The sequence below is a fragment of the Salvia splendens genome, chromosome 1, assembly GCF_004379255.2.
Source record: "Salvia splendens isolate huo1 chromosome 1, SspV2, whole genome shotgun sequence".
In the NCBI taxonomy this organism is placed as follows: domain Eukaryota; kingdom Viridiplantae; phylum Streptophyta; class Magnoliopsida; order Lamiales; family Lamiaceae; genus Salvia; species Salvia splendens.
This window is the reverse complement of record NC_056032.1, coordinates 44,840,069-44,855,398: the sequence shown is the minus strand read 5'-3', so window position 1 is coordinate 44,855,398 and position 15,330 is coordinate 44,840,069. Positions and strand designations below refer to the sequence as shown.

General features: G+C 43.2%; 1 protein-coding gene and 1 pseudogene across 1 annotated transcript; both read left to right on the top strand.

The window, feature by feature from the left end:
* The first annotated feature begins 2,336 nt into the window (after nt 1-2,336).
* Nucleotides 2,337-4,597, top strand: LOC121801623 (60S ribosomal protein L7-4-like). Its single transcript, XM_042201158.1, has 7 exons — nt 2,337-2,416; nt 3,137-3,318; nt 3,410-3,507; nt 3,594-3,651; nt 3,844-3,923; nt 3,994-4,096; nt 4,165-4,597. The coding sequence occupies exons 2-7, from the start codon at nt 3,142-3,144 to the stop codon at nt 4,378-4,380; spliced, it is 732 nt and encodes a 243-aa protein (XP_042057092.1). The 5' UTR covers nt 2,337-2,416; nt 3,137-3,141; the 3' UTR covers nt 4,381-4,597.
* A 260-nt stretch (nt 4,598-4,857) lies between these two features.
* On the top strand, nt 4,858-14,673 carry LOC121792574 (annotated as a pseudogene).
* Nucleotides 14,674-15,330: the final 657 nt, after the last annotated feature.

Below are 15,330 nucleotides of genomic sequence, written 5' to 3'. Positions count from 1 at the left end.
CTAGATGATCTGCATTATTACACTATAATGATGCATTATTAATCAGTGTGCATTATTCAACTGAAAATATGCATTATTACACTATAATGGTGCATTATTAGTCGGTGTGCATTATTCAACAGAAAATCTGCATTATTAACTGACACGTGACACTAATCTAACCGTCGGATGACAAAATCGTGGGTCTGAGATCAAGAAGGAAAAAAGAGAAAATATGCAAAAAGGAAATGAATATATCCATATATATATATATATATATCTTGAATGTAAATATATATTTATAAAGTAATTTCAACACATTAAATTAAATTAATATATTTAAATAATTTTAAAAATATATACTATTATATACAATAACAATCCAAATGTAATTTTAAAAATGTGTTCAATTTAAAATTCTACTATATTATTAAAATCCCATATTATTAAATACACAAAAAAGCCCAAACTAAACCCGAATAGACTAAACCCACGCCTCCACATCTACTCTCCCACCTAGAATATATATTTATAAAGTAATTTCAACACATTAAATTAAAGCAGTTCATTTCACCATTTTTTTGTCCAATAGATGCTACCTTTTATTACAGATACACGCTGCCACATACACAACCCATATACATATATAGTGTGAGCACAAATTCTGCAATTAACAACATTCCCACAAAATGACTAAAAGGGTAAAAAATTAGGCTTCACAGTTTCTCGCCAAAAGGACATTTTTGACTTTTCATTAAACTGTCACTTTAGATTAGTATAGATTGTAATAGGCATGTAAATACATGCATATTCAGTGTTTTATGATTTTATCTGAAAATTGAATTCAAATATGTTGAATTCGGTTTATTTAATTTTTGTTTCATTAAAGTTGGTGCAGAAATCGAAATTTGCAAATTGAAATTAGTTAAGATCCAAATAAAAAATGATGTTTTTATTACCCCAATGCTAAATTTAATTTATCATATAAGCTTTATAGACTTCTCCCCCGAAATTTGTATCGAAAAATAAGATAAATAAAAAATTTGTATATCTGAATTATAAAAAATGGAGAATTTTTAAAATACATTAAAAGTTCGAATATTTACCGACCCACTATAATATAAATTGTTTATCATTTTTTAAAATTGGGCATAAATAAATAGTGATAGTATTCGATAGCCTATTCATGTCATAATTAATTTTGCAATTACTCGATACATAATCGGTATAGTATATCATTAAATAGCGTATTGTAGGCTATAATAGTATAACTCCCATTCAAAATGCAAAAATTAAACGGCACAAAAAATTAATGATCTTGTAAATAATTATAGGGTTTAATGGTAGAAGTATAATTATTGGAGTAGTCAAAAAGCGAAAACAAATTGTAACTAAAACAAATTGCCAACATCTTATATCTTCTTATTAATTTCCCTATTCTTTTCTATTTTATGTACTAAAACAAATTGTAATGGAATTTCATAGAGTGGTCCTTGTGGAATTTAAAGAATCGAAATGACTTCTTTTTAAGTTTTTATTCTGATTTTTTTTTTATTATTATTATTACTACTACTACTATTATTATTATCAATCATTTACTAAATTTATCACAGAAGTTTGTGTAATCATGTCGATATTTAATTTTCCTCTTAACTTTGAGGACTTATTCAATCAATAATAGATATTGGGTGGACTATAACCATCTAATCAATTAATGCTAGTGTGAACACAAATTCTGCCATCAATAACATGCCCACAAAATGACTAAAAGGATAAATTATTATGCTTCATAGTTTCCCGCCAAAAAGGGCATTTTTGACTTTTCATTAAACTGTCACTTTATATTAGTATAGATTTTGGAAAAGATTTAGAGCATGATTTTATATTACTAAATTGTAGGCATATGTGGAGTTTGGTTACAAGGAGTATGCAAAACAATGGTTTATGTTACAATTTGTAGCTGCCAAGTGTCAATGGCAGGTTCTTAGACGTCTCTACCCAGTTGAAATAGAACCCTCCGGCCATATATGAGCTTCTCGTTAGGTTTTAGAGCCTACCATATCACCGTATTAGCACCTTCCTTGCTTGTTCTAATGAGACATTAGCTTCGAGTAATAGAAAATTAGATGTCAGCATAAAAATCTTTATTTTATGGAACTGAAGGAGTAACAAATACACATAATTTTGGGTTGTATTGATAATTAGTCCAAATTCATGGATTGTATTGATAATTAGTCGAAATTCATTTAAAGTTAACTAAAACAACCCATAAAACATAATCGTTTGGGCTTAAATGAGTGACCCAAATTAAATTGGGCCTCGCTCGACTAAGAAATAAAAAGGAAAAAATAAATTAAGGAAATATATAAAGGGAAAACAAAAGAACCCTAATTTTCATTCACCCATCCATCACCAGCGCCGCTCCATCATCATCAAGGTTAGCTTCTTCTCCTTCCTTCTGCTACTTCTTTTTACTTCCTTTTGGTCTTATTCTGTGTTTTCAGCGGCGATTGAAGTGAGGTTTTTTTTATTGCAGTTTCGAATTATCTAGTTTGCATTTCTTTTTGGAATAATGACTGCACAATAAATTTATATATGGATCAATATGCTTACAGCTTATTTGAAATGACTTATGATTATGTCCTTTGTTTCTTTATTATAAATGTAGCGGAAATTTATATATGGACCAAATTCATGTTTACTGGAATGCTAATAAAGATGTATGTGCAATTTTTTGAATCATAAATGTAGCGGAAATGCACTAAAATGTTAAAAGGTTGGGTCTTTTTGAGTAGTTTTTTGATATCTGTGATTGTCTATTACAAAATGGAGAAAATTGAAATGGCTTTCTTCTTTGGCCTGATCTATCTATTGCTTTATTTTATTGATAATGTATATTGACAGCTGATATCCAATAGAAATAAAGAAATTATATCTAGTATATAGACTAATGTTTGCAAAAATTGCTTATGGTGTTTGGTGCTATTGGCTTCTAGATTGCTTATGTATGTATAGATAGATATTCTGACTTGTGGAGGTAGTTTAATTTTGAAACCGATTTTGCTAGTTGCAGTTTTTGGGTTGCATATTTGAAGAGAAGGGTTTATAATTTGTAGGTGTAATGAGCTTAGTTTTGTTATGTGTTATTTTTCTGTAGGTAGGATGGCCAAAAAGGGAGGACAAATCGTTCCGGAGTCTGTTTTGAAGAAACAGAAGAGAGCTGAGGAATGGGCCTTGGTTAAAAAGCAGGAGGCCGCAGCACTCAAGGAAAAAAAGTCTGCAAACAGGAAGCTGATTTACAACAGGGCTAAGGACTATGCCAAGGAATACGCTGCACAGGTTTGTTATTAGAGACTTTTGCTATCTGCTGTGGGTTATGTTACTGTTTGGTTTTGCTTACTTAACTTTGTGTTGTTTATTGGTGACTCAGGAAAGGGAGCTCATTCAGCTGAAGCGTGAGGCGAGGTTGAAGGGAGGATTCTATGTAAACCCGGAAGCCAAGTTGCTGTTCATCATTCGCATTCGTGGGTATGCACATTTGGTTATGCAGAGTGATGAAATTATTTTTAATTTATGTTGTCTAACTTAGATGTCTTTCTGTCTTGATCCCTCAGTATTAATGCCATGCACCCCACGACAAAGAAAATTTTGCAGTTGTTGCGTCTACGCCAGGTGATTACGCACCTCCTTTTATGTTATTTTACAGTTCTCTATGAAGTACTTTGGTTTCATGGTTGTGGTTATCTGTAGTACTCATGATCAATTTCTTAAGGTTAATGATTAGATAGCGACCGTTTTTGTGAAACTCAATTGTGATCTTATTTCATGCTATAACTCTAATTCATGTTCTAACTTTTGGTGCAGATTTTCAATGGAGTGTTCCTAAAAGTTAACAAGGCAACAGTGAACATGTTGCACAGGGTTGAACCCTATGTGACTTTCGGGTATGCTTCTAAATATTAATGCCATCACTCGCAACAAGTTTGCCGACAACTTAGAATGCTTTGCTTTCAGGTACCCGAACTTGAAGAGTGTGAAAGAACTGATATACAAGAGGGGTTTCGGCAAGGTGAACAAGCAGCGCATTGCCTTGACAGACAACTCAATCATTGAGCAGGTTTTATTCCGTCCACTACTTATCCACATTCTTTTAGTATTTTCTCTGATGCCAATCTTGCATTCCAGACCCTTGGCAAACACGGAATCATCTGCATCGAAGATCTTATCCATGAGATCTTGACTGTTGGGCCTCACTTTAAGGAAGCCAACAACTTCCTCTGGCCGTTCCAACTTTCCGCACCCCTGGGTGGTCTGCAGAGGAAGAGGAATCACTATGTTGAAGGAGGAGATGCTGGAAACCGCGAAGACTATATCAATGAGCTCATCAGAAGGATGAACTAGGTTTTTCGACCCTAGCATTTTTGGGCATTTTGAGGTTGTTCTTTGTTGCTGTAGGATCGACAAGTCCTTTTTGTTCTCTGCTTTCTGCTTTCTGATTCACTACATCAAGTTTGTTCTTTTAGACACTTTTTTGTTTGAATTTACATGAGAGATAATCAATGGTTTGTTTTCATAGCCACCTAATTGAAGTCGATGTGAAATCTCTTTTCTTTATAAATTGCTTTTTGCTGTTGGTTTTTTCTTATGGATTAACACTCAACAAACTAAAGTTCATTAATCAATTCAAAGATTTTTTTAAATTTCGTTTCACCTCATAAAAGTTGTAAATGTTTTATTGCCAGTAAATCACGAATTGATTAGTTTTGGTCATTTTCAAACAAAATTTCAATGATTAGTAAAAAAATTGAAATTGTTTCAAGGCATTTTTTCCTGAGCAAATGCAATATAGTTATGCACGCACCCATTAAAATTTTGATAATGTGGGCAATTGATAAAGAGGAAACCTTAAAAAACCTTAAAAAGAAGAAAATCCAATCTCAACCACAAAGGGTAAAAAGAGAAACCCAACACTAGAAAAATGACAGCCTCCATGAAGCAAGAGCCATTTAATGTCATATGTACCCTAATCTCTAAATTAATCAACTTCAAACCATTAATTAAAATAATTCCCCCCTTGAGAAACTCACCCAACATTTAAAAAACTTCTCTTGCACAAAGATAAAAGAAACTCACAACTCAAACCTCCCCCATCTCCCTCCATAAAATCACCAAAAATGCCGGCCATCAATGCCCCCCCCCACGGCGGCGCTCCGGCCAACCACCAAGAAATTAAAACCCCATCAAAACACATCCCCTTTCTTGCCATCACATGCAAGATTTTGGTTTTGATTTTGCCCCCACATGCATGCTCTCCCCCTAGCACCACCACCGCGGTCGCGCATTCTTGAACTAAACTATATTCAAAGGGAGATGATGATTCCGCGAATTTTTGATGATGATAAATGCTCGTAAAAATAAATTACGACACAGAGAATTTTACGTGGTTCGATTTACTGAGGTAAATCTACGTCCACGGGGAGAAATGGGGGCAGGTTTGTATTGCTTGATCTGCGAATTACAGCTTACAACACAGACTTGCTATATGATTATTTCTCTAGAGAGATTCTAACCCTTTTCTACCAGATCTAAGTTCTATTTATACATTGAACTAAGATCGTGGCTTACATCATCACTCTAGGTCGTGGATGTCGTGTAGGTCATGGCCTAAGATCGTGGCCTGAGTTGACGCCACGTGGTAGTGGGTGTGTTGGAAGTTGTGGAAATCCTGCATGGGTCCACTAACTCCTTGTTCGGTCGAATACTGAGACCGAACTGCTTTGGTTGCCGATCTGAGAGTAGAGCTTGATGCCGACCTGAGAGCAGAGCTTGATTGGTTGGCTTTTACCGAGCTGTAGGCTGAGGCCGAACTCTTTGGTAATGCCGAACTCATCCGAACTCTTTGGTCATGCCGAACTCATACTCTTCCTTGGGCTTCGGGCTGATGGGCCGTCATTGCTGTTGGGCTTGTTTAGTCCGTACCCCATCACTACCCCCCCCGAAAGACGAAGTGAATCACTTCGGCGAAGCGAGTCACTTCGGCATTCTGGATAAAGGTACGGGGGAGGCTGACGTCAGGGGACGTGCCTTGCATGTGACTGCATTAAATGCGACAGTAAAATCCGGCCGTTGAATCCTGAAAAGGTGGGATTCGAAACGGTGCGACGATTTTGAAATCTTCGCCGAATCTGATAAATATGCTCTTTCTTCCTCATTTGAACACCTTTGCTGTTGCGTCTTCTATACTCTCTCTTTCTCGAGAAATTTTCTTCCGCTTTCAAGAGCTTCTTCAGACTTTCTTCACTTTCAAAAAGTAAGAAAAATGTCTTCTTCTTCTTCTTCGGTGTCGGGTAGCGGCAGGAAAGGGGATAAGGGGTCTTCTAGCCGGAAAGAATCCGGGGAGAAGACCGTAGAGTATTTTCACAGTATCTTGAGTAAGGATACTGTGATATCCCTTCACGAGAAATATTTTTTACCTGGGGGGAAGGCGGTGGTTCCCGACGATGATCATAGGGCTAACGACCCGCCGGAGGGTTATGCCACCGTTTACGAAGCCTGCTTAGAATGCGGGCTTCGTTTTCCTCTTCCCCCACCTTTTGTAGAGCTTCTTGATTTTTTTCAACTCCCTTTAGGTCAGGTGACTCCGAACTCTTGGAGGCACTTATCGGCTTTTGCTGCCGAACTGCGTAGGCTAGATAAGGATCTGTCTCTGAGGGCAATCCTTAATTTCTTCCAGTTTAAGAGGAAGTGATCTTGGTTTTACTTGATCCCTTTACAGCCTTTTAGGGCCTTCTGCAAAACCAAGTGGCCGAAATGGCAAAACCGTTTCTTTTTTTATAATAGGACTTCGGCTCCGGGCTTTCCTTGGAGAAGGCCGAAGTCCGTGATTCCCCATCCTCGGTTAGAACCGTTGGCCGAGCTTGAGGGCGAGCTCAATAAGATTCCTATGATTAGGAAACAGTATTCGGAAACTGAGCTCGTCAAGGGCGACCTCGTGTTCAATATCTCGTCTTCGGACGAAGAGGCCGAGGGTGAGGATTTCTCTTTATCTTTATGCTCTACTGCTTTAACGAAGAAAACTAACCTTGTTTTCTTGCTTTTTGGCAGTGTTCATGCTGAATAAGGCTATCCGAAAGTCCTCCGAGCTTGAGGAGCCGGAGAAAGAGAAGGCTACCAGCTCGGCGCCTGATGCCGAGAAGAATCCGAAGAGGCAAAAGACCTCTTCGGGTCCAAAGAAGCCGGAGTCGACTTCGGCAAGTAGGAAGGGGAGGACCCAGAAGCCCCCGAGAGCGCCAGAGAAAGACGTGGTCTTGGCGCCTCCTTCGGAGCATATCTGTGAGCCATTTTTATGGCCCACGGACTTCGCCGAGGTGAATTGTCTTCTTGATTCTTTGGCCTGGCTTCTGTCCTGTATTTTTGGTGCCCTCTGTTGACTTTTTTCCTTATCCATTTTCAGAGGAACGATATGCTCTCCAAGCTCGTCGCCGTCGAACTTTCCAAAGCGTCCAATGACTATGCCGAGATGCAGAGGAAGTTGGCGGCTGCTTGTCATCGGGCCGAACAGGCTGAGGCTAAATTTGAGAAGGCCAGAGCTGCTAGGATTTCGGCCCAGGATGAAGCTCAGTTTGCCAAAAACCAGCTCGTCATCCAGCGAGAGCAGACGAAACGGAGTGATGCTGCCGCCGTGGTTGCCCAGGGGGAGGCTCTCCGTGTTTACACGGAGAAACTCTTTTTGAGTAGCCAGTTCTCGGCTTTTGTCGGTAGTCTGGTAAGGCTAATTGCCGATAAGGGCGAGCAGGGGGCCGATGTCGTACTGCCTCTGTACAGCCGAGAGATAGCAGCTCGGCTTCAGAATCTGCCGCTCCTTGAGGAGCTCGCTTCATCTTCGGTCCTGCTTTCTGCAGACCGAGTCCGGAGTTGTCGAGCTGATCGGGACGAGAACCTGGAGGCTATCTTTGCCTCCGTGGGACCCGTTTCACCCGCTTCGACTTACAACGGAGAGGGTGAGGCCGAGCCGCTGGAGCGGGAGGCCGAAGTCGAGCGAGCCGGGCATCCGGAGAAGGAAACCGATCAGGAGGCGCAGCAGATCGGCTACGGTGGCGCCGAGCAGGCTGGGGAGAGCAAGGAGGCAGAGGCTGAAGCTGAAGCAGATAAGGAGAAGGAAGCTGAACCTCACCGAGAAGGCGGAGACGAAGCTAGCGAAGTATGATTTCGTCTCCCTTCTCTTAGTTTAGTTTCTTCCTTTATGTAAAATGGCCTTGAAGCCCTCCTTGTATAGAAAAATTTTTTTTCTTATGAATGAAAAAATTCTTCTTTCTGCTCTTGTGTCTTCGTTTAGCCTTTCGTACTCTCTTACTCCTGTTGTGGTTTACTACCTGCTCGGTAAGCTGAAATGCCGAACTGACGTAGCTGCTTTGTATTCTTAACTCTCAAGGAGCTGGAGATACTTCACTGGAAACGGCTGTACTCTTCGGCTTTAGACGAAGCTGAGAAAAGAGCTATAGCCGATCAGACGAAGAATGACGAGCTTCTGGCTCGTTTAGTGAAGCTGGAGGCCGATAATAAGGACTTAAAGTCCGATAAGAATGATCTGGAGGCCGAGCTGAATACGACCATTGCTGAGAGGACTGCGTACGAGGATTACATCCGTGTGCGCGGGGGAATGACCATATCAGATGCTCAGAGTCGAGTTGACGAACTGTGGGAGGAATATAATGTACTCCGGAGGAACAATGCGCTGGAGAGCTCGGCTTGCCAACAAGTCGTGACATCATTGCGGCGCTGGGCTTCTCGGTACAACATTGTTCTTTCTCGGCGCCCCTCCATAGAAAGATTCCTTCGGCATATCGCGCCAACAGATGCTCGCACTCCAGATCAAACCTCTGGTTCCCTTGTTCAAAATCCTACTCCCAGCCAACAACGAACTCCGGAACAGCCGGAAACGTCAAGACGAGAACGGGCTCAGGAGCAACCGGAATCGTCAAGACAGGGACGGACTGAAATTCGCCGAGGAGTTGTGACTATGAGCGAGCAAGATCAGCAGATGCTTATTGCAGAGACTCTTCATCGCCGAGGTGTTAGGACTTCTCGAGCTCGGGGAAGAGGCGTTGGGTCGAGGATAGCATCTCGTCGACCTGCTTATTCTTCATCTGCTCGGAACAACCGAAATCGGCTTCCAGAGGATTTTGCAGATAGGTGGCTTAACTTCAGCAACCCTGGACAGTAGAATAGTCCTTTGTAATAGCGTAACGCCATTTTGTAGGGTAGCGGAGTTGTGTGCCGAACAAGATTTGAAAATGAAATTTTGTTTTTGTTTTCGCTTCTAACACTGTGTATTTACAGCTTAGCGAAAAAATTTCATCGTACTTGTCCTCGGTCTTATGAAGTAAACTTCTTTGACCGGACTTGTCTTTGGTCTGATGAAATAAACATCTTTGACCGGACTCGTCTTTGGTCTGATGAAATAAACATCTTTGACCGGACTCGTCTTTGGTCTGATGAAATAAACATCTTTGACCGGACTCGTCTTTGGTCTGATGAAATAAACATCTTTGACCGGACTCGTCTTTGGTCTGATGAAATAAACATCTTTGACCGGATTCGTCTTTGGTCTGATGAAATAAACATCTTTGACCGGACTCGTCTTTGGTCTGATGAAATAAACATCTTTGACCGGACTCGTCTTTGGTCTGTGTTCTAATTTGGCGATTTTTGTCGCCGGGATCGAACTTTCCCTTGTCCTAATTCGGCGAGTTTTATCGCGTGGATCGGACTTTCCCAGTTAACCGAAGTGGTCTTATGCAGTAAACCTCTTTGACTAGACATGGTCGTCCTCGGTCTTATGAGGTAAACTGCTTTGACCGAACTTGGTCGTCCTAATTCGGCGAGTTTTATCGCGTGGATTGGACTTTCCCTTGTCCTAATTCAGGCAAGTTTTATCGCGAGAATCGGACTTTTGTTGCAGTTCGTTTCAGACGAAGTGCTTGATTCTTAAGCAGAATTGTGGTCTTGTATCCTCTTTAGAAGCTTTGACACACAATCGTGGGCTTGTTGCAGCTCGTTTCAGACGAACTGCTTGTTTAAGCTGAATTGTGGTCTTGTATCCTCTTTAGAAGCTTTGACGCACAATCGTTGGCTTGTTGCAGCTCGTTTCGGACGAACTGCTTGTTTAAGCTGAATTGTGGTCTTGTATCTTCTGTAGAAGCTTTGACTCACAATCGTTTAGCTTGTATATGTTCTAAGAAGGGGATCAGCCTTCGAAGAACAAGATACCTCAGTAACATTTGTAAGAGACGACACGCACATAGACAAGGCATATAGACAAATAAAAAGCACATAGAGACGAACAAAAACCAAGCAAACCAAAGAAAGCACATTGACCGGACTGTCTCTTACAAATGGAACTTTTTGAGGTTGGAAACGTACCATGTTCGGGGTACTTGTGCTCTTGACACGTGAGTCAATTTGTAAGACCCTTTGCCGAGGACTTCTGACACCCGATATGGAACTTCCCATGTGGGTTCGAGTTCGCCCAGCTTTTCTGCTCGGCTTACTTCGTTGTTTCTCAAGATGAGATCTCCCACTTGAAATTGCAGCTTTTTCACCCTTTGGTTATAATACCGGGCTACTTGCTCCTTGTACTTGGCTGCTTTTATGCAGGCCAATTCTCTTCTTTCTTCGGCCAGATGTAGTTCGGCTCTTAGTCCGTCACCATTCATTTCTGAGGAGAAATTGAGTTCGGGGACTGGATATGCCGATCTCAACCGGAATCACGGCTTCAGTGCCGTACACCATCGAGTTCGGCTCCGGTGTGACTTCGGTCATTTCGCCGGCCTCTGATTCCGGCTGCTGTGATTGCTATGCTTGATGGTGCCGAACTGATTGCTCGGCACTTTTAAGCGCAATCTGCGAACACACTTGCTCTTTTTCGATCACCTCGGATGACCGCTATCTCTCCTTTAGTGGAGAAGGTGTTCGGCGAGGATGCCTCTGATCGCTATGACCGGGCTTCTTTTTGTCTTCTCTAGATGAGCTGTCTAAAGACCGTTTTCGACGGTCTGCCTCATCGGCACGAGAAAACTTGTCCGCAAGGTCCCACATCTCTTGAGCTGTTTGCGGACCGCACTCCACGAGCTTTCTGTAGAGAGCTCCGGGCAGGATTCCATTTTGGAATGCCGAAATGACAAGTAGATCATTGAGATTATCTACCTGTAGGCATTCCTTATGGAATCTCGTCAGGAAGTCGCTGATCTTTTCGTCGCGACCTTGACGTATAGAAAGCAGCTGAGCCGAAGTATTTCGGGCTTCCGCTTTCTGAAAGAACCTCCTGTGGAAAGCATCCATCAGATCTCGGTAGGATCTAATGCTGCCTTGAGGAAAGCTGTCGAACCACCTTCTGGCGTTCCCGATGAGCAGCTCGGGGAACAGCTTGCACATATGGACCTCATTGAGACCTTGGTTCGCCATATTATACTGATAGCGTCCCAGGAAGTCATGAGGATCCACGAGTCCGTCATAGGTTATCGACGGAGTTCGGTAGTTCTGTGGAAGGGGAGTTCGGGTAATATCGTCCGAGAACGGAGTCCTCAATACTCCGTACATGGCGAACCCGACATTTCTTTGGTATGGAGGAGATGGAGTTCTCCTGTGATTCCGGTACCGAGGATTCTTTCTTCTGGAAGACATGACACTACTGCGGTAGTGACTGTCTCGTATGGAGGGAGAGGGAGAATCCGCCGTTTTTGTCCCCGGCTGCTTTTGGCTTTTTTGCAGGAAGGTTAAGAATTCCTCCTGCTTTTCCGCCAAAAACAGCTTGACAGCCTCGTTCAAATCGGGCTGCTGGGAAGACTCGGTGTGACGGCTTTTGGAGCGGCTTGTTCCTCCACCATGAGAACTGGTGGTGGATTTATCCCTAGGCTGTTTTCCCGACCTATGGGATGGATTGGCTTCCTCCTGGTTCTCACGGGCAGGAATACGGGTACTCTGCGATCTGGTATGCATTTTTTGGGTGGAAAAAATGGATCAACAATTCGCTTTATCACAAATTTTGTTCTCTGTTTCCCACAGACGGCGCCAGTGATGATTCCGCGAATTTTTGATGATGATAAATGCTCGTAAAAATAAATTACGACACAGAGAATTTTACGTGGTTCGATTTACTGAGGTAAATCTACGTCCACGGGGAGAAATGGGGGCAGGTTTGTATTGCTTGATCTGCGAATTACAGCTTACAACACAGACTTGCTATATGATTATTTCTCTAGAGAGATTCTAACCCTTTTCTACCAGATCTAAGTTCTATTTATACATTGAACTAAGATCGTGGCTTACATCATCACTCTAGGTCGTGGATGTCGTGTAGGTCATGGCCTAAGATCGTGGCCTGAGTTGACGCCACGTGGTAGTGGGTGTGTTGGAAGTTGTGGAAATCCTGCATGGGTCCACTAACTCCTTGTTCGGTCGAATACTGAGACCGAACTGCTTTGGTTGCCGATCTGAGAGTAGAGCTTGATGCCGACCTGAGAGCAGAGCTTGATTGGTTGGCTTTTACCGAGCTGTAGGCTGAGGCCGAACTCTTTGGTAATGCCGAACTCATCCGAACTCTTTGGTCATGCCGAACTCATACTCTTCCTTGGGCTTCGGGCTGATGGGCCGTCATTGCTGTTGGGCTTGTTTAGTCCGTACCCCATCAGGAGACTAAACCACAACCACTACCAAAAACCCTCATAGTCGTCTTCTTCTTCTTTGTCATTGCGCAAAGAGGTCATTGTATCTCCTCAGACGGGGAAGCCCTCCTCTCCCTCATCGCGGCGGCCGACCCATACTACAAATCCTCCTCCCCAATCCTCTCCACATGGGACCCCGCCGCCGCCACCCCATGCTCATGGCAAGGCGTGACATGCTCCCCACACCAAACAGTCATCTCCCTCTCCATCCCCAACACCTTCCTCAACCTCTCCTCCACCAACATCTCCGCCCCCATCCCCCCCGCCCTCTCCCTCCTCGACCTCTCCTCCAACTCCCTCTCCGGCCCCATCCCCTCCTCCCTCTCCGCCCTCTCTTCCCTCCAATTCCTCTACCTCAACTCCAACCGCCTCTCCGGCCCCATCCCCTCCTCCCTCTCCGCCCTCCAAATCCTCTGCTTGCAAGACAATCTCCTAAACGGCACCGTTCCACCCCACCTCGGCTCTCTTTTATCCCTCCAGCAGCTCCGAATCGGCGGCAACCCTTTCCTCACCGGAGAAATCCCCTCCTCCTTAGGCCTCCTCCAAAACCTCACCACCCTCGGCGCCGCCGCCACCTCCCTCTCCGGCCAAATCCCCCCCTCCCTCGGCAACCTCACAAACCTCCAAACCCTAGCTCTATACGACACCGACGTCTCCGGCGCCATCCCCCGGAGCTCGGATACTTATCCGAGCTCCGCAACCTCTACCTCCACATGAACAAGCTCTCCGGCGAGATCCCGCCGCAACTCGGCCGGCTGAAGAAGCTCACCAGCATGCTCCTCTGGGGAAACTCCCTCTCCGGCACCATCACGGCCGCACTCGCAAATTGCACCTATCTCGTCGTGCTCGACGTCTCCGCCAACGAGCTCTCCGGAAAAATCCCCGGGGAGCTCGGGCTCCTGCAAGTCCTGGAGCAGTTGCATCTCTCAGACAATGCTCTGACGGGACCCATCCGCCAGAGCTGTCCAACTGCAGCAGTCTGATTGCTCTGCAGTTGGACAAGAACCAGCTGTCAGGAGCCATCCCCTGGCAGGTTGGCAGAATGAACCAGCTGTCAGGAGCCATCCCCTGGCAGGTTGGCAGAATTAACTACCTCCAGAGCTTTTTCCTCTGGGCAATTCTGTCTCTGGCACGATTCCACCAGAGTTCGGTAACTGTACCGAGCTCTAAGATCTTTCGAGAAACAAGCTCACTGGGAACATACCTGAGGAGATTTTCAAGCTGGGGAAGCTGAACAAGCTTATGTTGCTCGGGAATTCGCTTACTGGCACGTTGCCGCACGCAGTGGCAACGTGCCAGTCCCTCGTGAGGCTGGGGCTCGGGGAGAATCAGCTCACGGGGCAGATACCGAAGGAGATTGGTCAGCTGCAGAATCTCGTGTTCCTCGATCTTTACATGAATAGTTTCGAGGGGAGTTTGCCGCGTGAGATTGCTAACGCGACCGTGTTAGAGCTCTTGGATTTGCATAACAACTACATGACCGGAGCGATACGGGGAAGAGTTAGGTAATTTAGTTAACTTGGAGCAGCTTGATTTGAGTAGTAATAGCTTCAGTGGTGAGATTCCTTCCACATTTGGCAATTTCAGTTACTTGAATAAGCTTATCTTGAACAATAATCTGTTAGTTGGAAAGATTCCTAGCTCTTTGAGGAATCTACAGAAGATCACTTTGCTTGATTTGAGTAGCAACAGTTTATCTGGTGCGATTCCTGATGTGGTGGGATACTTGGCTAGTTTGACAATCAGTTAAGTTGTAATAGATTCACCGGTGAGATTCCCGAGACAATGTCGGGTTTGAGGCAGCTCCAGTCGCTTGACCTGTCGCGTAACATGTTATCCGGGAGGATCACGGTGCTGAGCGCCTTAACTACAATGTTTATAAATCCATGTAACCAGACATAAATTTGGCACTTTTTCAAGGTGTGTGTGTGTTTTGGTGATGAAATTTTGTGGATCAATGTAGAGATGAGGCCCCATTTGCTCACATTAATCCAAAACATCATGTTGGTACATGGACTCTTGACTTGCACTTGAATGTTATACGAGCATGTGCAACGTTGCGAAAATATGACATATAGAGTGTGCGCACAGTGTGTAACACAACGTTACAGAGTCTCAGACACAATGTGTAACGCAGTTGTTCATGTAAAACTGTGAGCGTGCACATCACTTGCAATACTCGACCAATGGCGTTGCGCGTACTGCATATGCCATCCTTCCGCAACATGATTCGAGGATGCATTATAAGCCTACTACCACTTTTAGTTAGGATCTTGAATATGAAATATCTCATTTAGAGTTAGCCAACTAGTATCCTCTTACAAGAACTTATTCTATTGAAAGAGATGAAAATTTTAAATGTAATAAAATGATAAAAATCAAACATCAAATTCGACCATACAAATTATACAATGCAAGAAAGTGGGGAACAAGAAGGAAACAAGCCATGATTTATATTTCAACTCTCACACGGCTATGACTACAGTCAAAGATCATAATTTTCTTGTCATGGATTCTTTGCATCATAACATCCATTGCACTTTTTTCTATATTGGAACTAATAATTTCTTCGAATAAAGAGGAAATAATAATGTTACTAATGCTATATATTGAAGAGATGAAAAAGGGA